Below are 24694 nucleotides of genomic sequence, written 5' to 3' on the forward strand. Positions count from 1 at the left end.
GAAACACGTGGCCTCTGCTGACTCCGATTCCGCAGCTGTCCTCGAGGAATGGGAAGTCGTAGGCATAGCCGGTGCAGAAGAGTATCGAGTCCGCCGTTATCGACGAGCCGTTTGACATTATCATTTCGTCGCCGCTGACTTTGATTATGCCGGGCACTTGCTCGATGTTCGAGGGCAGCTTGCTCGCCAGTCTGAAATTCAGAGTTGTTGCGCTTCGGCTTGGACGCGACATCGAGGAGCGTAGTCGGTGCTCGTGGCGCGACTCGCCTCTCGTGTCTGGAGCTGAGGTAGATCTTCCTGGCCCGCGAGCTAAGGTCGACGGCGATGTCGAGGCCGGAATCCGAGGCTCCCAAAATCGCAACTGTCTCGTTGGCGAAATCCTCGGGCTTCCGATAAAGGCGGCTGTGTATTGCCTTGCCTTGGAACTTTTCGACTCCCGGTACGACCGGAACGTATTCTTTAGTCAAGTGACTGAAATGCGAAAGCTCGAAGCGGTTAATCGATGAATAATTGCACGAAGAAAGGACGCGTGCGTACCCGTTGCAAACCATGATAGCGTTGCAGATAGTGTGGTCGTGCTCGCGAGTGCTCAAATCTCTCGTCTTAAGCACCCACTTGGTTTCGTTCCAATGACGATGTGGGCCGCGCGTCGGAGCGACGCTTTCCACCAATACGTTGAACTACAAACGAATTGGCGTAAAGGAGCGCAAAATATCGACCGACGCAATGCGTTAATTGGCTAACCCGTATGTATCGACGAAGATTAAAATGAGCGGTGTAATTTCTCAAATACTGCAAGACTAAATAATGAGGCACGGAACTGCGCTCGTCGCCGCTAAAATTCCGATAGTCCGGCCAAGCCATGAGCTCCTTCGGCACGTTGGTTCTGAAATCATCGTGCAAGTCGATTGACTGCGTCGACGACTTTACATTTCGGTGAATCTACCTGAGATTTTTGTAGGCGCTGCTGTGTACAGGTGATCCGTGCTCGTCAACCGTTGTACTCTCGGTGTAAATCCAGAATCCACCGACGTCCGAATTTCTTTCGAAAGCAATCGGCTCGAACTCGTCGGAGTGCTCGGCCAAACGCTTTACCGAAACCAACCCTGACATACCTGCGCCGATAATACATACCTTCTTTTTATCTGCATTCACATTCCCATAATCAATCATCGATAGTAGCAGAGTGAGATAAACGAATAAAATGCTCCTCCTGAGCGTGAAGCAAATGATGATCTTGGGATAGCTGTTTGATTTTTGTAGAAAGTGCGAAAATCACTTACATTTTTAAGCTCCACGATTCCTTCGCAGCGAATACTATGAAAGTTACAACTAAAGTATGCTGAGAAGTCTGCAGTGTGGTATGAAAATACGCATACTTTTTTTATCTTTCAAACGTTTTCTATTCGAGTATAAACGCTCGGTCGGCATCACGAGGCTATTAAATTTGATTTGTAAAAGTAACGCTATAACGAGCTCACGATAAAATTTCATGCGTTGGAAAAGTAAAACAATGCGGTTATTAAAATGCGATTTGTTGTAATAAAGAAAGAAAAAGAAAATCACTTGTTTGATTAAAATGAAAATTGAAATCAATGTTTAAACAGATCATGTATTTGCAGACATGATTACGTCAATATGAAAAAAATACATCGAAAGTAATTTGCATTTCAAATGTTAATTTTATAATAGTTTGACGTCAATCGGTGATAAATCAATAATTTATTCGAAAAAATTGTATACAACAATTAAGTAATGAGCCATGAAAACAATGTACAGCTGATTGCGTATGATAAATTCAAAGCGAAGCTTTCATTCTGTTTCATAATCTTCCACCAAATTCTCAAGGTGGAAAGTACCGTTTGGGTTCAATACGAAGCGAACCTCTCGAAACGTAGCCAAATGGGTGTCGCGGTAAGCTTCGTACAGATGTATGCCATCCTTATAGTAAGAAGGTGGCAACTGGATATTGCCTGTAGCTTTGGCAAGTTCCTCGTTGTAAGTCCATTGATAGGCGTTGACCGCGTGCCACTTGTCTTCGGGTGCGCCGGGTGGCAAAGTGTAGGCGTCCTTGATCATCTCGTGGTGCGTCGGTAGCTTTACTCTTCCTTGCAATAGAGCCACGAAGAACTGCGACTGAGAGCAAGTGATACTCGATTACTTGGATCTGCAGGTAAACCATAATTTTTAGCTGATGACTACCTGAACGTATGGCATCAAAAATATGCTGTCGGCAGTTGGCAGTCCAATGACGGCCATTGACGGATGCTCGGCGTTGATCATTTGCTTGTAAAGCGGGATTACGTGGTTTGCTTCGACCCTGATTCCGCAGTTCTCGTCGAGGAAAGGGAATTCGGGTAGGTAGCCCGTGCAAAAGATGAATGCGTCGGAAGTGATCGTCGAGCCATTCGACATGATCAGCTCGTTGCCGTTAGCTTCAATGACGTTGGGTACTTGCTCGATGTTCGACGGCAGCTTGCTGTTGCGTCTGAAATTCAAACTTACGTTCTGCAAGGCGATCGCCGCGAACGAAAGCTAATATTCCTTCGTTTGCTTACTTTTCGTGCCTGGAGCTGAGGTAGATTTTCTTGACGTACGGACTAATATCGAGGGCGATGTCGACGCCAGAAATCCAAGCGCCTAAAATTGTGACTGTTTTGCCGGCGAAGTCCTCCGGGTGGCGGTAAACGTGGCTGTGGATTATTGGTCCTCGAAAGTTTTCGATTCCCGGTATTTCCGGAACGTTACCTTTCGTGTAGTGTCTGTGAACAAACGCAATAGAATCACGAATCTCATTACGTTTCAAGCAATGTCTATCTGACGAAGGTACCTACCCGTTTGCAATTGCGATGCCATTGCAGACAGTATGCTTGCGTTTCTGAGTTTTGAGATTCCTCGTCTTAACCAGCCATCTAGTTTGTTGCCAATCCTCGGTCTGGACGTTTAAGGGCCTGACATGCTCCACCAGCGTGTCGAACTGAAAAGTAATTCAAATGATCACTACTGAGGCACAAATCAAAGTACAATCGGTATATTAGGTGTTTTCTTTCTTACCTCGATGAATTGTCGAAGATTGAAGTGAGCCGTGTAGTTTCTCAGGTATTCTAAAACCATGTGATGAGGTACGGAGCTACGATCATCGCCCGTAAAATTCCTGTAGTCTGGCCACGCCATAAGCTCTTTTGGAATGTTAGTTCTGCAATGTAAGCATGCACATTAGAACGCACGATTGTCGTACTTGTAAGGTCATACTTGCCTCAGATTTTTGTAGACACTACTGTGTACAGGTAGTCCGTGTTCGTCGACCGTTGTGCTCTCCGTGTAACTCCACAGTCCTCCAACATCCGATTGTTTCTCAAAAACAATTGGCTTGAACTCGTCGGTATGTTCAGAAAAGCGTTTTACCGTGGCTAGTCCCGAAACACCAGCTCCGATTATGCATACCTTCTTTCGGGATGCAGCGGTTTTTCCCTCAATGGAGGACAGTAGTAGCGGGATAAGCACTACGTTCAGCCACCTGTTTAATTATTATTGTTTCAATACTGAAATAATTTACAATGTTTCGTTTCGCGATCGAAAAATAATATGTAACATTAAGTGCTATCTTGTCATAGAAAGATGAAAATTCTAGCACGTTTATGCACAAGTGCGTACATACTTACATATTTTGATACTTATCTTTCGACGGATACATAAACAAGTAAGTAAGCAAGTTGCTGCTCTGCCATATAAATACTAAATTGATTGATTGAGCGCGGGAGATTAAAAAAGTGTGGAAATGGTCTGGTTAATGTTTAATTGAAGATAAATGAAATGCAAATCTTGCCATTTTGAATATTGTTAATTCGTATTTCATGGATCATAACTTTTTAGATAAAACGTAACAGAACAGGAGTCTTATATCACGTAGACGTTCCAGGAATTCGGGAAATTTTTATATACGCTTGTTACGATCAACGCTGAAATACAAATTGTTTAGTAAAATTCTATAAAAATTGAACGTGTTCATTTCAGTTATTAGTGTAATCATAACATTTATCTGCATTCAAATAAGCCTTCAATATTTATATTCTCAATCGAGTTATTTACTATTATCGAATATAATGTTCGGTATTGAAACGACGATAAGAAATTGATCTTCATTTTAAGTAAAAAAATTTTCTCTACCAGTATAAGTAGTCTTATCAGCTGGGTCAATAGATTACATGCTTATGTGACAATTACTTATCAACTCAATGATTTTTTAAAAATCCTATTTCATCATAATTTAAGTAAGTTAAACTGCTCATATTATCAAATCATTTTTGACATCTATGCTTGGAGTGATGAATTTTGAGAGCCATTTTGAAATGAAGTACCCTGAACATAAGTGATTTGATTACAAGAAAACTATATCCATAATCAAGTGTATTCCATATAATTTAAGGCATGGAAAAGAATTTATTGGGAAAGAGAAATTGTTCAATATCATGTTTGATATTTGCGAACAATTTAACAATATAAAAAGCTATTGCAAAAACGTTTAATTTTTACGTGATGCACTATGCTGAAAAAAAACAATAATGATCATAAATAAAATAATAATTAACATGTTTGTTATAGTATTATAGGAAGGTTACTACGAAAGACAATACATCGCAATATCTAGTTATATTTTAATGTTTTTAATAAAATATATTAAATATATTTTTTATTCAATATAGTAAATATATATTCATATGAAGTATATATGTATATATACGCACATATATATACAAGTTTATTGCATTTTTAATAAGAATGACACGGTCAATATATCTACAGCGCTTTCAAACAGTAACTTTATAACAAGTTAATCAATGTACACTAATGAAAGTTTGAGCATCCAACATCGAACGAATCCTAATAAAATTTCTAATCCTAAGCAATTTGACTATTAAGATATTGGAAATTGAATGCTCCATTTCTATTAAAACTGAAGTCGGTGTTTCTAAAAGTTGACAAATGCGCGAGTCGGTATTCTTCCCACTTTTTGTATGCTTTTTCGTAATAATCAGGCAGAGGCTCGAAGCCAGCTTGGGTAGCTGATTCTCTAATGTAACTCCACTGGTTGTTATCAATATCGTGATAATGGCCTCGTTTAGCACCAGGCGGCAAAATATTTGCTTCCTCGATCCTTTCTGCTTTCGAGGGCAACTTAACTATGCCTCGAAGATATGCCACGTAGTATTTCGCCTTGAAGAAAAGTTAATTTTGTAAATTTTGACCTGTTCGCCAAGCAAGCGATGGAAATGTTGACGAAATCGTATACCTGGAAATATGGGAATAAGAAGGGGCTGATAACACTTGCCACTCCAACGATAGCCATAGTTGGATGTTTGGCGTTGATGAGCTGCTTGTACAAAGGAAATACGCGTTTGGGTTGGATCGTCAGGCCGCAGCTCGAGTCCAGAAACGAATAATCAAAGGCGTAACCAGTGGCAAAGAAGAATACGTCCGCAACCAATTTGGTACCGTTCGACAGTACGACGTAGTTCTCATCGACTGCTATGACTCCGGGAACTTGCTCGATATTCGCCGGGAAGAGGCTCTCAATCCTGAAACGCCAAACCGTGATGAAGCCTTACGATCGCGAAAGTTAATGATTAATTATTCTTATTTAATCAGACACTCACACGGCGTGCCTGTGACTCAAGTAAATTTTCTTCGCATGAGCGCTTAAGTCAATAGCGATGTCGATACCCGAGGGACCAGCACCTAACAATACAACTGTTTTTCCAGCGTATTTTTCTGGTTTTCTATACGTATGAACGTGGCTGACCTCCCCTTTGAATGATCCAATATTGTTAATTTCAGGAATATATGGTTTTGAATTTTTCCTGCAAAACAAATTAAATTAATCATTATCATTCTTGATTAAGTGTGTTGCGGTACGTGAAGTGTCATATTCACCCAGTGGCCACAATGACTGAGTCGCATATAGTCTTGCTGATTTCGTTGGTATTCAGGTTTTTAGTCGTGACGGTCCATTTAGTTTTTTCTTCGTCGTTACTTCGGTCGAGTATAGGCGATACGTGTTCCACAAGGGTGTCAAACTGCAAATCGAAAACAATAAAATTAAATTGAGTAAAATTAGTCGTTTGCGATTTGAAATTTGTTACGGTACCGTGATGTACTTCAGGAGGTCGAAATGTTGGGTGAAGTTTCTTAAATAATTCAATACGCCTTCGTGGGTCGTGATACTGTGAGGCCCATGGAATTGCGGATAATTTGGGAAGGCCATGAGTTCCCTGGGAGTGTTTGTCCTGAAGGATAAAGGGAAAATTATCGTTTGCAATTTTTGTTTTCGAAAATTGTTGGTATTTACTTGAGGTTCGCGTAAATGCTACTATGAACAGGTAAACCGTGATTATCCTTGTCGCCGTCATTGTAGACCCAAAGTCCACCGGGTACGCTGATCTTCTCGAATGCTATGGGTTCAAACTCGTCCAAGTGATCAGCAAGTTGCTTGAGTGAGTTGAGTCCGCTGGTTCCTGTGCCAATAACGCAAACCTTTTTTTTCGGCGACGCGTTACCCTGGACGGTAAACGCCAGGAGTGAGAGGATCCACACGGCAGACCACCTGATACCATTTCGAAAGCAACGTTTGATTCGGATGTTGAAGAATAAATTGACGAGTTGTATTTATTGTCTCATTCGAGCAGTGTTTGAGTTTTAATATCAGAAATTAGAATCTCGAGCTTGAACGCAGTCAGCATACTTACATTTTCTTGAAGATGTATTCTTATTTTTGTACGATGTACTAATGAATCGAAATTCGAAATGTAAGATTTTTATGTACTTCGAAAATAACAGGACCAGGTGTTTTAACAGACGTATTAGCCAATTTCACAAGAGCGATTGACAATCCATCACACGAATTTGTTTTATATGTAGTACATCTGCCTCCAACCTCCACATGCTAATTTTTTCTTTTTCGAAGAATTTGTTCTGGCATATTTTATGGAAGAGTGATTATGGAAAAAACAAATTGTTACGAAATATAATAATTCCGTAATTTTTCCTATGAAGCACGTCTATTTTACATACTCACGTTTTCTACGAATGCATTCCGGCATATTTTATGATTATCATAGAAATAGGGTAGAGAAACGTAGTCTTGTATGTTTGTAAAACTTTGTTATTTGCTTATGAACCAACGCTGTAACTCCTAAGTTTTGCAATCACTTGTGCTTGCCATAATTAAATTGCAAGTAATGTTATTTATTCTAAATAAAAGTATCGTCGGGCGGATAAGCAATTAAATGTAAAAGGCAGAATGAAAAACTTACAGTTTATTTAATGTGGTGCGATTCATAATTTTTTGACGTTACCATAAGATCCATTCAACAAATTTGAACAATGTGTCAATAGGAGTTAACCAATTTTTGAAAAGTTACCCTGTAAACATTGACAATGTATCATCTTCATGCTCTCATCGTCATAAATAAACCAATCGGTCGTTTTATTTTTCAGCGCTGGGAGCGGTGCAGGGAGGTACAAACTTATGATGTCGCCATCATATTAAATAAGCTCAGTATGTGTCATTGCACATGTGTGCTTATCTTTTAGATTTGTTCGATTGTACATGTGTTTGGAAATGTCACTTACATAACTGAAGATTTGAAGTTTCTTCTTGAAATAAAAACGAATAACGTCATCAGCATATAATTTTAATAAGTCATTTTTAAGTACATCCGTAGCCAAAACAGGTACGTGAACAAATTAGGTGTCATTGAAATGTCGATAAGATATATGCCACCGAAATTCTTCTTGACAAGCCACTTAATATAATAATTTATTGTTATCTTCTATCAACAGAAGAATCAAAATTTTTAAAGAATTTTAATTTTTACTAAATAGCATTTAGTAGAAAAGAAGCAGACAGAGATCTATAATACTCGGACTATTTCGTTATAACCAGATTGAAGTATATTAGAAAAATTATTCTAGAATAATCTACAAATATTCAATTAATATTGCGATCCAATTATAATTAAAAAATATGTTACTATTATATTATTATTTGCACATTCAAATAATTATTTGCACATTCACATAAAAATGTTATCAAATTTCTAAAAACAATAAAAACTTGTCTCAATAACTGAATTAAACCCAATTCGTAAATATATCAAAATAAAGCGAAACCATAATCTTGAAATAGTAATCTTCTTTGGTTTATTTCTATATTAAATAATTATAATTGTATAATACAATGAATAATTGTTCTTGTACAAAAAATATTGTATCAAGAGCCATCTCGGAGAAAAACGGCCCAAGTTTAAAGGGGTCCCTTTCTTAACTTTTTGGAAAATCCACGCCCTTCGGCCAATCAGGAGACATAATTTTCCAGAATAAAACTCTTCATCTAATACCTCCATGAAGACGAAGACGCTACAGAACCTGAGGAAGGAATTCTTTTTATTTTTCTCCGCCTCTCCGAGGTGAGCAGTTAGCTAAAGGCAAAGTCAAAAGTCAGTTCTTCGCCACCACCGACTCAAGAAAAGAAGTCCATCTCCAGTTCGCGGGAAGGCCAGTGAAGATACAATATACTTATATACACGAGCGCGCAAAGCTCTAATTTTAGCTACTTGCAAGTACGTGGGGAGTCTTGTCCACAATTAAAAAAAAAAAAAGAAAAATAAATAAAAAATAAGTTAAATTTCAATTAAATCCTTAAAATTTTAACCTCAGATTTTCCTAATTCCGAGTGAACTTTTCGTCCGGTGAGGTAGAAAGATTTGACTCAGTCATTTAATTATAAAACAAATTGCCTTCGAGGCCCCGCTTGTCTATAACGCAAGTCCCCCGTGAGGCCTGCTTGCTATTAGGATTCGTAGTTCTACATAAATAGAAGTGGCATAATTCAAATAGAGTCGCCCGGTTCAGGCACGTAAAAGTGCAAACCAAAAGGACTCAAAAGTAAATAAAAGTAGAGCAATGGAATATTGCGACTAGAAATTAAAAATAATCACAAGTGAGAAGTTCAAATTGGGCTTCCTAAAATATCGAAGCCGAGCCAGTTTGATACATTTTGCATAAAAATTATATTAGATAATATTAGACAGCACTGGTTAAGTTCTTTGGCAAAATGTATTTCTTAACGAAAGAAAAAGTGCTTGCCATTTTTAATACTGTTTTCAAGCATAGGAACAAGTGTCGCAATCAATTCTTGTTAAATAAACGATATCGATGCATTACGTAATTTATGAATTTTTTCCATTGCATATTAAATTTACTAATCTCTTCCTCGTAGCTTCAATATGCGCAAAGTTAAACGCGATTTATAGATCTGTATATCAGTATAATCGTTCTGTTCAGCGTAGATCAAAGACAATATTTTTTAAAAAGCTGAAATTTTGTGGACATTTTAGCCTAAGGTTATAGATTGCCACGAAGACCGGACTTTCTAAGTCGATCATTTAGGGGTTAAAAAAGGGTACAGTATGTTTTTCTGAAAATCACTAATTATTTTCAAATGGTAATGTAAATAATGTAATTTGTAGATTAAACCATTCTAAAATATTTCGTAAGTAAGAATTTTGTATTTGTTCGTTTTACACCAAATCTAATGCATTAAATTTAGATAGGCGAGAACAAATGATACGATTATCACAATATGCCACCGAAATTCTTGGCCGATTTTATGAATAATTGTTTTTGTTTTCTTCTATCAACAAAAGAATTAGAATTTATAAAAGACTTAAATTTTTCTTTTGATAGTGTTTATAGAATAAAAGAAGTAGACGGAGATCTAAAACACTCGCAGCTGAAGATAAAACAATTAAGCACCAGACTTTTATTTTGACTAGATTAACAATATTTATCATGAAATTTGAACTTCAATTCAATCTTTAAAATAACACAATAACCTAACCCTTAACAATGAATTTTGTTTATTAAGTAAAATTTTTCTGTAAAATTTCGATGGATTCCGCGATAAGTTGATGTAGCGGAATATTTTGTATTGCCATGATAATACAATAATCATAGAGCTAAATTAATGCAAAGCTTTTACTTATAAGGAAATGAGTTCTCTGTTTCAGATAAAAACAAAATCTATCCAAAAGTTACGGAGCATGCAGAATTGACGAGTTAGCTGATCGCAGCCACCGTTATCTTATTATGCGGTGCATAAAAAATTGTCTACTTGTATAGTTGATTGATAACGTGTATTTACGATTGAATCTCAATCGTAAATAAATGTCGTTAGATAAAACAGTTCAATGTTAAACAAATTTCACAAAAGAAGAATTCTCTAATTATGAAATGGTGAAAAAAGGTTTTACGAGTACTCAAACAAATTGAAAAAGAATTTAATCCAATATTACGTCACTTTCCCCTGTAGTTTCTAATTGAATTAATTTTTTTATATGTCAAAAAAGCTCCGGTTTTTTTTCCTGTGATAATATTAAAATGCAATAGCGTTAATGTAACAATAAATATAATATATTTTAACAACAAGATAATAATAATGCGAGAAGGGTTTCAAGTATAGCTTGTAGTTGTGTATCAATATGGCATAGAGAGAGAGAGAGAGAGAGAGAAGTCGGGTTATCTTTGAGTGACAGAGACGCGAGTAGCTACAGCATTATAGTAGAAAGCAGAGATTTTGGGGAGAGCAGGTCTTGTGGCCCTTTGAGCGTCAGTGTTCAGGGAGACCTAGCTGGTTGAATTGAAATATAGTTTAAGGCATAATAGATTGTATTTCGGAAATAATAAGGTTTGTGTTTGGATCATTGATCACGTTTGAGATTTTAATTACGATTGTCATTTCCAATACCCTAACGAAAAATAATAATTCTACTGATCTATCAGTTTGTCGCAAAACTCAATTTATTATTCACTTAAAACATACATTAATTCTTAAAATTAACAATAAGTTAAATATTATTATAGTCGATTAATTAGGAAAAGTATGTTTTTGAAAAACTTAATGCCTTCCCTCAACGTGTACAATCTCGACGCTGCCATCATCGTGAATGATCAAATCGCTCTCTTTATAGTGAAGTATGTTAGCATCTCTGTAGGAGGTCCACATATGACCACCGCGCTTGTAGTACTTTGGCAGGGATTCGAATTGTCCTAACTTGGCGAGATCGTCGTTGTAAGCCCACTGAGCGGGGCCTAAGAAGTGAGCGTATCTCTCGGGTTTGCCCGGCGGCAAACGTTCCGAGTCCTCGAGCATTTCTTCTCTGCTGGGTAGCTTGACTTTGCCTTGTAGTAGAGCGAGGAAATATTGTGACTGGAAATTCGAAAATTCCGTAAGTTAGAAGGTTAAATTGGATTTCGTAGAATATCGAAGCCGAGACAGGATCATTTCAAAACGGATAGTGCGAATAAATAACACGTCATTGAATTATTCACAGAGATTTTGATCGATAAGTTTGTTCTCAAAAGATTGCAAAAGAGAGGAAAAAACATAGTTAACCTGAATGTAAAATATTGGAAAGTGTAAGGCGAGTATAGGCAATCCAACTATCGCCATGGATGGATGCTTAATGTTGATCAGTTGCTTATACAACGGTTTGACATGATTGTTAACGACCTCGATGCCACTGCTGTTTTTGTCAAGGAAGGGGTAGTCGAATTCGTAGCCAGTGCAGAAAATTAATACTTCAGCTGTTATATTCGATTCGTCTTTGAGTATCAATTTGTCACCGTTAGCCCCGACAACTCCAGTAACTTGGATTACATTCTCTGGCAATGGGCTTGTAATTCTGAAAATTCATAGTAACGTGTAGATTTTTAGTTTTGCACGTCATCTTATAACCAATCAAATATTTTGATCGTAAATAATGTATTAAGGAAAGTGTTAGATCTAATGACCTCACCAGATAAAAAATATGATGCGTCAAAATTGATTACGATGTAATACTAACTTTGGTTTGTTGTGACTTAGATAAATTTTTTTGGCGTATTTGGCTATCTCGATACTGAGGTCAATGCCAGAGAGCGAAGCACCCAATATAACCACAGTCTGGCCAGCGAAGTCTTCTGGCTTGCGATAAATGTGACTGTGCAGTACTCGTCCAGGAAAACTTTCTAGATTCGATATTATCGGTAGATGCGGTTTGAAGTAGTGACTGTAAAAAGTAATTTCATTGCGTCAGAAAAAAAAAGTCGACGTCGTAGCATATTTTTAGTTGTTTATTAATCATCGAACCCGTTGCATACGCTGACGGCGTCGCACGTTGTCACTGCGCTCTCGTTGGTAATGAGATTATGAGATTCCACGGTGTATTTGGTCGTCCGCCAGTCGCTGTTGCCGCGGATCGGAGTGACTTTATCCACCAAAGTGTTGTGCTTAAAAAGTCAGATCAGCACGTTGAAAGGAGTCCGCTAACATTCGATATTATGTTGGTGACCACCTGAATGTAGCGCCGAAGTTGGAAGTGGTCGGTATAATTCCTCAGATACTGCAAAACCGTCTCGTGGGTAACGCAACTGCGATCGCCATTGAACTCTCGATAGTCGGGAGTTGCCATGATCTCCTTCGGTAAATTGGTTCTGCATAATTGTAAAACTCGCGAGTCACGCTCTTCGCTGCCTTTGACAAGTCGAAATCGCTTACCTAAGGTATTTATACATGCTACTGTGCACGGGCAGTCCGTACTCGTCCAGCGTCGTGCTGTCGGTGTAGATCCAAAGTCCACCGACGTCCGAGTTCTTGTCGAAAGCAATGACTTCAAACTCATCAGGATGGTCGACGAATTGCTTCAGCGAAATTATACCACACGCACCTGCACCTATCACGCACACCTTTTTCTTTGGCAATTTGGCACCGTGCGCACCAACAAGTAACGCGAGGAGCAACAAAAATTGCGTCCGCCTAGGGAAATCAACGATTATTTTTCATTGCACAGATTTCTATAATTTAGCAATACCAATGCTCACATTTTGGACCACACAATAAATCTGAAATCCACTGGAAAGCTAAACTCGCAGAGAGTGAGAATTCAATCGCTAACGAGCGATAAATACTCGCGATGAGAAACAACAGCTTCATTTTATATACTGAAAACTCTGCAGTCGGCGAAGTAGGGGTTTAGCTAACAACTTTAGTCAAGATTAGATAGCAATGTCGAACCCTCTTTGATGGCTTTGGAAATTGGAACAAATGAATGTCACGATTAATTTTGTTCAAAAAACGAACGATATTGATTCACTATATAATTTATATAATGGAATATATATTCTTACATAGGAGACAACATCGTTGCACAACAAATTTCACTTATCTCTTCCTCATAGTTACGATAAAAAGAAACATTGATGATGAAACATTGAAAAATAAATTTAACATTATTTTTATGCAATGGAAATCGATCGTTACTTTATGTAAATGGCAAAATTACCCTTGTTCGTCGTCAAATACGGAGTACCAGAGTTACCCTCTAGAAAATAAAATACATACTCGCTACTTTTGAAAGACTATTAAAAATTAAAAACTTGCTCCAACGGCACGAGCAAGCGATTCGAAGCGCTCTGCAAAAACTTTGCACTTGTTCAATGTGCACAAAGTTTATTATTACGGAAGTTACGTTTTTATTGCAATTGGCTGTTAGAGAAATGTGTTTTTCAATAATCGATGAGAAGCTGTGGCATTATTCGATGGGAAAGCGTAAATAACGCACAAATCATAATGAACCAAAATTATAATGAATCAAAATTATAATGAACAAACACTTTGTTGGTCGTCAAGTTCAAAACCCCGTTTGATGTTCAACAAATTCGCATAATTGCTAATCTCAGTTCAATTAACGGTTGCTTCCATTTCAAGGTCATTTTGGTAAAAGGCATTGACTACTTGTCCCTTCCACCGGGATGTACAATCTCAATGTTTCCGTCGTCGTGAATGACCAAGTCACTTTTCTTGTAATGTAGGCGTTCTATTTCTTGCTGCTTTGTTCGTAGAGTTTCGGCAGAGGCTTGAATTTTGCCTCTTTGGCGAGGTTGTCGTTGTAAGCTCACTGAGCGTATCTTTCGCGTTTGCTCGGTGGTAAATGCTTCGAGTCCTCGCGCATCGTCTCCTCGGAGTTTCGCAGGGACGCTACGAATTCAGAACGGGCGCTTGAATAAATCAAAGGTCACCGAAATATCCACAAAGACTTTGATCGATAAGCGCCTCTGGCTTCTGGAAACTCGGATTTTCTCGCTCGACTATCGCGTTACGGAAAGAAGAGGACGAAATTCCATCGACCCGAACGCGTCGAGAAGTGGCAATCCCATGAAAGCCATACGCGGATGCTCGACGTTCATGAACTGCTTGTACAGCGGGCGGACGTGATTGTGAAGCACCCCGATGCCACCGTTCTCGTCGAGGAAGGGCTAGCTAAACTCGTACCTCGTGCCCAGAATCAATGCGTCGATCCGTGCTTCAGCGTCAGCTGACGATGTTTTTCGGTAGGGGATTCCGGTGATTCTGCGAATTGATAGTGGCGACTCGTGATTATCACGCGTGACAAATAACGAATTTACGCGACGTTAAATAGGTCGACCTCCGAACGAGCACACATACATTCGACGCCAAGTGAAATACGCTGATAGTACCTACTTTGGTTTGCTGTGACTTAGACAAATGGTCTTGGCATGGGGGGCGATCTCGAAGCGCCCAACACGACGACCGCCTGACCAATGAAATCTTCTGGCTGACTGTAGACGTGACTGTGCATCACGCGCCCAGGAAAATTCTCAAGATTGGAGTTTTCCAGAAGTCTTTGAAGTAGGGCCTGCGAAATTGCGAACAAGTGCACGGACGGCACGCGGCGCACGCGGCGCACGCGGCCACTGGATATCCAAAGTTACCCGTTACACACGCTGACGACGTCGCACGTTGTCACCGCATTTTCGTTGATATTGAGATTGCGAGTTTTCACGGTGTATCGGGTCGTCCATCAGTCACCGTCGCCATGGAGTGACTTTATCTACCAGAGTCTTGAGATTAAAATGTCAGAGCAGCATTTTGTAAAAAGTCCGCTAATGTTTGATATTTTGTCGGAGACCATCTGAATGTAGGCAGTGGTCGGTTCAAGTACTGCAAGATCGTACCGTGAGTGACGCAGCTGTAATCCTCTCCATGGAATTGTCGATAGTCTAAAAGCGCCATGATCTTCAGAAAAATTGTACTGCACGCTCGCGAAGCTCGCGAGTTCTCGCTGCCTCACTGCATTGCGCGCAAATCGTCATCGTTCACCCGAAGTACGAGTACTTGTACATGTTGCTGTGCACGTCGTTCAGCGTCGTGCTGTCTGTGTAGATCCAGAGCCCAGCTACGTCCGAAATCTTCTCGAATGCGATGGGCTCGTGGTCACCGAATGGATTCAGTGAGACCAGACTCGACGCATCGGCGCCGATTACGCACGCAAAATCGCTTTGCAGCAACGCCTTGAGAGGCAAAGATTCGCGATAAATACGGCGCAGTTGCGAAAAGCGACGATGCGATCAATACTCACATTTTACTAATACTGCCAACACTGAATCAAACAATGATTGCTAGTCTAATTATATGCGTACTCGCAATCGCGAACGCTGCACCCTAGCAGAAAGCTAGACAGGCTACGTGTATTCAATCACCAACGAGCGATAAGTGCAATGCGATAATAAACAACAGCATCGTCTTATACATACCGAAAACGCCGCGAGCAGGGGGCCAACTACGAGTTTTTCAATTGTACTTCGGAGAGTGAGCGAAACGCTGAGGTTTCACATTTTCGATGTAAGATCTTACGAACAAATGGCTCTGAAAGACTTCGTTCCATTGATCGACACAAAAAATGGTTTTACCAGTCTCCAATTGCTGCCCCTACTCCCCCTGCTCAGGAACAAACGATGTAATCGACAGTTTGAAATAAAATTAAGCAAAACTGATGTACTGTCTGCTTTACATAATCAAATATTTATTTGGAGCTGAAATACTGATGAAGTACGAGTGACTTATTCGAATAAACGTAAATTCTGAAAATGAGCAAAATCAGTGTTTTACAGAAATCAAGCTAAGTAGAATGAAATCGTTTGTATAACTTAAATAATATTTGGCTAATCAATGATAAAAATTTATGAAAGCGGAGCATTGAAAAATAGCACTATATAATTCTTGAAAAGCTTATTTATTAGCCTCTGCATTTCAAAGTATTACCTCAATTAATATTCTACAAAGATTGGTGAAATAAGGTGAGCTAAATTCGAGCTTCGATCGAAATCATGGTATCAATGGGAAAAGCTTTTGCTGAAAAATCGAATACTTGACGCATCCCTCTCAGGATTTACCATTTCAATGCTATCATCGGGAATAATCCAATCGCTATTCCCTGTAGCTCCGACACATCAGCGATTCTGTACGCGTTCCGTTTTTCATTTGATTGCGCCGGTAGACTTTCGGCAGGGACTCCGACTGTCTTTTCCTGGAGAGATCGGCTTCTGAAATCCAGCGGTGGTCGAATGAAGCGAATGACTAATCGACGGGGACAAGCTCCAAGCTACAACGTTTCGTCGAAGAGTTAGTCGCAAATATAACTCGACAACTATTGCAGATATGATTGTTCGAAGGAAAGCACACGCTTATCCAGCACGTCGAAGCTTCTTTCGCGAGCGAGCATAAACAATTGCTCGACAAAATTCCGAGCATTATTTTGGAAGTTATTCGGCGTGCAGTCTCGTCGTTCGTTCGATCCACTCGAGGAATTGCGTAACGTCAACGTAGACATCGGGTAATTTGCTGTATCCGCACTCGGCGCCAAACGACACTATTCCGACGAGTACGAAGTCGCGATTGACGAGAGGACCACCCGAGTCTCCCTGAAAAATCAAAGCCGGCAATTTGAAGCAGGCTTGCGTGGGCATTTCAAGCATCTTACTTGACAAGCGCCGTCCCACCCGTTGTCGGAACCGTAGCATACGTCGTCGTCGTGAATCGTGTACGAATTCCGATAGGCGTGCTTGCAATCCTTCAAATCGACCCTCGATACGTTCAACAGTTGCAGTCGCGGAGAAAGCACGGTTCCATCAGCCTGAAAGTGAGGCAGCGAGTCAGAATCCGAAGGAAAACGTCGCTTACAATCGGACAAAGGAGTGACACGATACCGCAGTGTATCCCCAACCAGCCACGGACCCATCAATCAGGTGCGTGCTCTGTTTTTCAAGTTTCGGTAACTTGACGGGCGCAGTCACGTTGGAATACTCAAAGGCCGTCTCGACGCGCAACGCGCACAAGTCGTAATCGTCGTCGCCGTCGCGATAAAGCTCGTGACGCGTCGCCTGCGTCACTCGACGGGAATCGCCACCCTCGTGCAGATTTGACGTGCCGCTTCGAACTGTCAGCTTGCCACTGCGGACGGGATCGTGGAAATTTTATCGGGAATGAATACAACTTTTACGTTCTGTTATCTACTACGAAGGCTTAATTGACGGCGTTGCGGCTGAGCGATAACGTTTGTTAAAAGTGACAATTATTCGGTTAAGAGCGAAGGACGTAATTTTGCTCTTGAACTTCGGAATTTCGCCGAATTTATTTTGTTGCATTATTCCCAGCCCGTATTTGCGAAAATACGTCTTTGCGCGACTAGGAAACATCCGATTATATTTACGCGACGCAACAGTGCGCTGCGGTTAAACACCACTCTTTGCCGATGATCACCGCGCCGCAGATGTGTTTGCCGTGGAGCCTCAACGATAACTGAAACGAGAGATTGGCGTGAACAAAGCGTCTGGAAAAATTCTTGAGAATTTCATGCGACGCTTACCATATACGGAACCAATTCGATATCGACACTCGTACCACCGATGATGCGCTTGGCCCGTTTCTGATGACTCCGACCTGCAACTGAAATCTCGACCGTTAAATCGCCACTCGCGATCGACTGATTTCCTCCTTTACCGAGAAAAAACATGCCGCAAAGATAGAGCGCGAGCTTTACACCCGGGAAACCCATGACGAACAGCAGCGCCGAGTATCGTGTCGTTGGCTTATCTAGTACAATTTAGAGACTTAAGCCCCCGCTAATTCGGCATAATTATCCGCAATAAAAATTCGACGACGAGGAAAGAAAGGAAAGAAATTAAGAAGCGATTTCTCATTGAAACACTTGTGCGACAGGAATACCATCATTGACCGAACGATCCGCGAGCGGCAAAGGGCGGCTGTTATAAAACGCAAGAGGCGAGGTCCGCGTGCCAGCTGTGCGGAATTCCGCGGATCGCGCGCATCGCAGGAACGCGAGGGCTCGGTATTATGGATCACGTCTGACAGCGCGCGAATGAGAGATCGCTCGACAATGCCGCCGCGCTGCGAATCTCTTTATTGCCGCGGCTATAATTAGTCGCGCTTTATCGACTTAGCGGGCAAGCCCCCGGTGCGAGAGTGCTCGCGAAGGCGGCGCGAAAAAAACACTGAAAAACCTGAAAGCAAAGCTATTTCGCGTGCATCGGGCGATTTCCATTTTTACGCGATGCTGCATTATTTCCATTGCGGCATTGCGGAGTATCGTCTAGTTAATTGTAATCTACTCTAACCTCTTGCCTAATGTTTTTCAAGTCAATCTTACAGTCGTCGACATCACATGGCTTTAAACGACGAACATTGATGATTGACAAACTTGCTTCTGGTCGTCGTGTTGCTTGGTTCATAATCTACCGTTCGCGCAGTCGATTAAATACTATTTACAGTTTTTTCAATCACCATTTGCGAACAAATGCGCTTTTATATCACGCAAGTTCGAGTGAAATATGCGAACGAGGCAAAAGCTCTTTGTCGTCGATTCGTCGAATAAATAGCGAGAACGTACAACGTTCAATGGATTCGGCAAGCTTCATCGAAGTTTCGCGCGGACGAGACGTAATTCCTAGATCGAAAAAAGAAGAAGTACAGGCGCGGCGTTGGAACGCATAGAGGAATGCCACGACGAGTCGACGAAGAGACGCCGAGGCCGGAACGAGACGAGAATCGCTTGCTCCGCAAGCTCGCCGGGCGCCTCGCCTAGTGCAGAGAGCTCGACGAAGGGTGGCGCGCCGCTCCCTCTCTCTCTCTCTCTCTCTCTCTCTCTCTCTCTCTCCTCCCCCGATAACCCGAGTGCTCGCGCACGTGTGCGCGCGTCTCACGCGGCAGCAGCAGCAGCAGCAGCAGCAGCAGCAGCAGCAGCAGCACAGCAGCACAGCAGCACAGCAGCAGCAGCAGCAGCGACGGCGCACGGAGGCCTCGGCAACCCCTCAGTGCGAGAGCCGCCGCGGACGCCGTCGCACCGTGTGACCGCGCCACCAGTAGCAGGCCGCGCCGCGACCAGGGCTTTCTCCGTGCGCCTTGCCTCCCTTCGCTCGCCCGGCCGTGCCGATTCGCAGCGCGAGCGCTCGTGATGCCCGAGACAGTGTCCCGCCAGCGCGACGAGGAGCACCGCCCGCGCGCGCCCGCGCTGGACTCTCCGCGCGAATGACCATTCGATTGCTCGAGCGCACCCACGCACACGCGAGGGCCAGGCGCGCGACGGGCCGCGACCGGTTGACCGCCGGTGCGCGCCACACCCGGGGCCAGCGCCGCCCGACCGAGACCCGCACCGCCCGCTCCTACGCCGCGAGCCCGGACTCGGCTTGCCTGCTCGTCTCCTCCGCGTTCGATGTGCCTGTGAACGCGACGCCAGTTCGACGTGCGCGTGTGTGCTGCCTCGTGTGTTTTTGTGTGTCATGTGATTGTCGCTCGGGGTGGTGGAACACCCGCGCCTGCCGACGACCGTACGGACGGAGGAGAGGACATTTCGGACTGCGAGCCTTTGGTGAGTGCGCGATCATCGATTTTTCAGTTCCGCTAATTGTCGCTGTCCGTTTTTTCAGGCCGAAACTCGGGGGGGAGCGCGATTTTTTCTTTTGCGCGGTCAACGGTTTCTCGCCGAGTCCCGGCGCTCCCTTTCTTTGACTTTTAGCGCGGATTTACCGTGAAACTCTTTTCGTTATATAAATAGGCACGATGCGTTATTGGCTTTTTATAGATTTATAATAAAGTTATATAACGAAGTCTTTGAAGTAGGAGATTTCGTCTTATATATAATGCTTGAATTGTCACACACACACACACACACACACACACCTTGACCCCCTCCCTACTCTTTCTTAATAAATAAAGAGGGAAAATTGCTCTCGTAACGATGACGCAATGCTGCAAATGTTTGCCACCGATGAAAAAAGAGAGTGCAAACCTGCGCAGCTTGCTCGATAAACGTTCGCGTTATTCCCGCTCGAAATGCTCGTTTTTAACGAATATGAAAGCCAGTAAAAGTTTGAGCGACTGCCAGGTGTGTAGTCGGCCGACGGGCGGTTTTTTGGGCGTGCGACGCCCGTGACACCGATTACCGTAATAGCCACGCGCCGACCGTCGCCGACGTTCCCCGGGCTTGAACTTGCACCTTCTACCGCGCACGCGGGCCTCTCCGACGCTTCATTTTCGGCGGAAGGTTTTTGCGCTTCGACCTACATTCCGATCACGACATTCGATTTTCTTCCGTTCGCTGCGACCGTTCGAGGGGGGTGGGGGGGGCGGCAGTAACAGGCGCGTAAGAAGCGGTCGAGTCCCTAATTTTTAGGCGTGGCGCGCTCGACGAGGACGACCGTGCGCGCGAGGAGGAAGAGGCTCGCGCTTTCCACGGCGAACAAAGAGGGAAAGTCCGCGCGGTCGCGAGTCGCCCCGCGGGGTATCGATTTCGCATCCGCGCCACATCGACGGCATCGAACGCGTCGAGTGGGATTTCGCGGGAAGCTGCCGCCGCGGCTGAAAATAGGTTGAGCGCCGAGGCGCTCTACGTCATCCGGCTCTCTTTTTCGACGCCCGCAACACAAGTCGGCGGACGGAACGCGCTGCGCTCGCCTGCACGCAGCCGTCGCGCGCATGTGCGCCGCGTCGTACGCTTCGCAGGTTGCGCCGATGCATTTGACGTCGGGGCAGCTTCTGTGCGTATTTCCCTTTGGCTGGCGCGCGCGCGTTTATCGTTTCGCCGCTCTCTCGTCACACTACGGCGATCCGCGTGCGCCCGACGGCCTCTAATCGAATCTCGCGCTGCGGCGCCTTTCGAACTGAGCGCGATTAAATAAATTTTGCGAACGGTTGAAAAAACGAAAGGGGAAAGGGAAAATAGAAATGCGAACTGGGTCGACGCGTGATCTCTGGGATTCGTCAATAACTGCGCGTACTCGGCTTGAAAAGAAGTTGTGTATTCTTGAAAAAGCTAATTCGCTCGACAAAAAGAAAAAAAAGTAAAAAAGAAAAAAAGAAAGAAAAACGAGAACATCGCGGAAACGCCGCGGGCGAAAATAGCGAGCGAGCTGTACCCCCCGTCTGCAACTATTATACACCATCACCTCGCGAAGAAAAGGTCATTTCTATTCTTAGCGTACGGCACTCGTATCATTCCGCGAGAGAGCGAGTGTCTTACGTGCAACCCTCGACGGGTGATTACGATCCCGCTTGAAAAAATTTCTAGCGGTGGAATTACCGTAATTGCTCCGTGCATTCCTCTTCGTTCGCAGTGCCGCTTATTTGTGCCTCGCGAAAACGAGCGAAGCGACAAGCGCCTCGGGGACGCGTATGGTTTTGGGGATTCGTCGCGTGGTGGTGCCGCGCGCAGTGATTGGCGATGGTAGATCGATCGAGGGTTGGCGAGCAAGCTCACGCAAGTCATCGATTTTTTCCGCGCCGAGTAAACGTTTGCGCTCTTGTTTTCCAACTGATTCGGTCGCCGGCGCGGAAAACAGTGTCAAGCCGTCTCGTTTCGTTAGCTTTCCACCTCTCTCTCTCTCTCTCTCACTTTCTTTTAGTTTTACAGACTATTAGCAGGTCCGACTCTCTCGTGGGAATTCGCTCGGCCAAGATTTCCAGTTGGCTGATCGCTCTTCCGGAATCCGCACTCGCCGCGGCTACGGGGCTACGGGCCAATCAGCTAATGAGGGAAAAAGCTCGCGCGCCACTTGCGATTTATCAATTTTCTTACGCCTAATGGATCCAAGCTCGGAATTAGCAGTATTCGTAAATGCCGCAGAGTCCGACATTCGGGATAAAGGAAATGAATAGTTCAGCGTTGTGTATCCGACTATTTGTACGGAAAAGTAATTTGGAATGGTCATTAGGCAGACGGCTTTTTTCGATAATTCAACATTAACGTTGCTTGCAAACTTCGCCGTTTGTTACGTCGCTTACCGTCGGCGTGGCGCACATTTACCTTTATCTTTTGTTTTAAAAACTCGGTACTTTGTTGCGACAAGCTATAACACGCCACTTATACCGTCTTATCTATGTGAAGTGTGCGTAGGCAAATTATTTTGAGCCGAGCGTGTGGATATAACGAAGCGGGACTTCAAAGTACAACGTGTGCGAGTCATCGGAAATAACGTCACTCGTGAGCATGCGAAGATGAAAATATTTCAATCAACTTCTCCGTTGCAGCGTACGGATTTACGTAATAAAATGAATTTTAAATAAACTGAAATCGATTTTCAATACTGAAATATAATGCAAACGAGTCTTTGCGAATTCCCGGGACAGCCGTTTTGATTGTATTCTCTGCCCAAGTGTCGATTTAGTTCCCAGCAACTTAGCAAAGATTTCAAGTCAAATAAATTCTTGCCGTGAGATGAATCTCTGCCAAACGTATATTTTCTGAGAGACAAAATAGCCTAGAACACATAAACGAAAAAGCAGTAAACGCTTTTATATGCGGATAACATTGTTTTGACACAGACCTCGATAAAAATTCACGTTGAAGGTGATGCATTGCTTGTGAAATGGGAATAATAAGATAGGACTGTCATCGAATGCTGTAAAACAGCCTGTACTAACGTCGTTGCCTCGAAAGAACTCTAGCAGAGACGTACGATAAGAGGACAGCGTCCCGCGCGTACCAATTCGAGCGCGGCTACTTGGATGGAAAACATACGAATGCCAGTAGGCCAATTCCATACTCGTACGCTGCCAATTTCGCTGATTAGATACGCTCCCATTCTTCGGCTCTGCTCGTCGGCTCTCTCGCGGAATATCCAATCGCACTCGCGCGGAATTGACGCGAAGCGCGGCGGGTGAGCTTGACGCCGGGGCAGAGCGACGAATGACGCCGTCTCTTTTTTTCCGGCCTTCTCTTCCCTTCTTTTTCCCCTTTCCGTGGCCGGGGTGGACTCGACGATCGGCCGTTTCGTGGCCCGCAGGCACGACGAAGGCCGCGCGCCGCCGACACGTGAAATCGTACCCACCGCAGAAATAATCCCAGGCAGAGGTGCCATTGAAGCGACTCAATCCAACGCAATGAATTAACCTGAAACTCCGCCGCCTCACGAGTTTCATTATTTTCATCCGCCAAGGTGGACAGACAATGCCTCTCGGCGCTGAATTCAGGGCGTTTATTAATTGCGCTTCTGTGGCTCGACGTGCCATCGATGTTCAAAGTTGTATTTATACCGACGACAAATTTAAACGAGTCTCACATTTTCGTCCGTTTCCAGTTTTACCAGCGCGCTATTCAATGTCGTGTAATTGAAATGGTTGAAATTTGATTGAAAGCGATGGTTGCTCAGGGAAAACAGAATGACATCGATCGTAGTGTCCTCGTCGCTTATTGACGTTCATTATAGTCATTTACTTGTTGAGCAGATGAATAAAAACCGAATGATGAATGAAAAATTCAGACACAGAAAAGGATGGATTTCGTATAGATGATTTTTATTGTCCACGCATTCCTTAGACTCGTGCACGTATTTTGACAATGATCAAATCTGGTACTCGAGAAAATCTCTACCAAAGGTTCCTCGAGTGATCTCATTGCAAAACTCTGGTAATCGTTCGCCCGGCAATCTCCAGCCTCGCTTCAAAGATTATGCATATCAAATCAATCAACGATCTTCGGTAACGAATTTCGTATAGTTCACGCACATCGTGCCGTTCCATAATCTTTAGTAACGTGTTATCTCGTTTTCCTTCGGCACACAGCAGTTTTGATAGACAGAGCAATCTTTTGGAACGCTCTCCCATTTTTGGTCGTGCTATTTGGAAACGTATCTGGATTTGCCTCGTCGAGGAGAATTGTGCATACCGGTAACCTTCGGTTATTGTACCATTCGTCATTTTTGCCTCGTATGGTCAGATACCAGGAACTCTCGACTCATTCGCGTATAATACCTTGACTACATCTGTCTTTTTATTGGCACGCTCCACCAACGAACACCTTGTGGAACGCGGATTGGCCTGAAAGAGAGAAACCTTGCGATCGGCGATTTCTTTATTCACTTTGGTCGGTCAGACCCAAGTTAATCGATGCAATGTCAGCCTGACTTTTGTAGGATGGATCGCAAGCTGATTGTACCTGCCGAACTGAACGATGGCACGACGTTGTTTGAACTTAGTCACCAGTCGCATTGGAATAGAAACGTCTATAGGTGGCATCCAAGATTCTAGGGTCACGCTGACAATCAGGAGGAACACGAGGAAGATTCGAATGGACAACAGCGGTACCATCGTAAATCTGAATCGAAGCACTGAGATATACAGACTTGACGAGCGTAGCTTTGAAGTGCTGAGCATATAGATAGTTACTCGTAGCAATTGAAAGTCAATGATGTAAGTTATTTGCAAAGCCGACCGCGCCGTGAACTCACGATTTGTTGATATCGCGTATTTTGTTGGCTCTGAAAGCCATTGCACAAGCGATCGGCG

The 24694-nt window shown here is 43.1% G+C and overlaps 5 protein-coding genes across 5 annotated transcripts; all 5 read right to left on the reverse strand.

The window, feature by feature from the left end:
• Window positions 1–22: 22 nt before the first annotated feature.
• On the reverse strand, window positions 23–1213 carry LOC131674926 (uncharacterized; the record flags this gene model as incomplete). Its single annotated transcript, XM_058953742.1, has 6 exons — window positions 1135–1213; window positions 947–1042; window positions 745–886; window positions 538–680; window positions 268–471; window positions 23–191 (listed from the first exon to the last, which is right to left on the reverse strand). Coding segments are annotated over exons 1-6 (771 nt in total), but the record flags the coding sequence as incomplete, so codon positions are not given.
• Window positions 1214–1812: 599 nt separating this feature from the next.
• On the reverse strand, window positions 1813–3694 carry LOC131674927 (uncharacterized). Its single transcript, XM_058953743.1, has 7 exons — window positions 3663–3694; window positions 3257–3517; window positions 3055–3196; window positions 2835–2977; window positions 2559–2762; window positions 2203–2488; window positions 1813–2136 (listed from the first exon to the last, which is right to left on the reverse strand). The coding sequence occupies exons 1-7, from the start codon at window positions 3692–3694 to the stop codon at window positions 1813–1815; spliced, it is 1392 nt and encodes a 463-aa protein (XP_058809726.1).
• Window positions 3695–4899: 1205 nt separating this feature from the next.
• Window positions 4900–7097, reverse strand: LOC131674922 (flavin-containing monooxygenase 5-like). The gene is made up of 7 exons (XM_058953738.1): window positions 7073–7097; window positions 6347–6512; window positions 6146–6284; window positions 5932–6074; window positions 5655–5858; window positions 5291–5576; window positions 4900–5214 (listed from the first exon to the last, which is right to left on the reverse strand). The coding sequence occupies exons 1-7, from the start codon at window positions 7095–7097 to the stop codon at window positions 4900–4902; spliced, it is 1278 nt and encodes a 425-aa protein (XP_058809721.1).
• Window positions 7098–10847: 3750 nt separating this feature from the next.
• LOC131674925 (uncharacterized) lies at window positions 10848–12999 on the reverse strand. Its single transcript, XM_058953741.1, has 7 exons — window positions 12919–12999; window positions 12596–12853; window positions 12393–12531; window positions 12188–12327; window positions 11904–12107; window positions 11453–11741; window positions 10848–11266 (listed from the first exon to the last, which is right to left on the reverse strand). Coding segments are annotated over exons 1-7 (1344 nt in total). The 5' UTR covers window positions 12921–12999; the 3' UTR covers window positions 10848–10954.
• A 3147-nt stretch (window positions 13000–16146) lies between these two features.
• On the reverse strand, window positions 16147–17951 carry LOC131674923 (trypsin-4-like). The gene is made up of 6 exons (XM_058953739.1): window positions 17897–17951; window positions 17763–17842; window positions 17607–17695; window positions 17104–17368; window positions 16878–17030; window positions 16147–16818 (listed from the first exon to the last, which is right to left on the reverse strand). The coding sequence occupies exons 1-6, from the start codon at window positions 17949–17951 to the stop codon at window positions 16660–16662; spliced, it is 801 nt and encodes a 266-aa protein (XP_058809722.1). The 3' UTR covers window positions 16147–16659.
• Between the last annotated feature and the right edge of the window lie 6743 nt (window positions 17952–24694).

Source organism: Phymastichus coffea, unplaced genomic scaffold (assembly GCF_024137745.1).
Source record: "Phymastichus coffea isolate CEN01 unplaced genomic scaffold, Cenicafe_Pcof_1.1 PCOF00346, whole genome shotgun sequence".
Classification (NCBI taxonomy): domain Eukaryota; kingdom Metazoa; phylum Arthropoda; class Insecta; order Hymenoptera; family Eulophidae; genus Phymastichus; species Phymastichus coffea.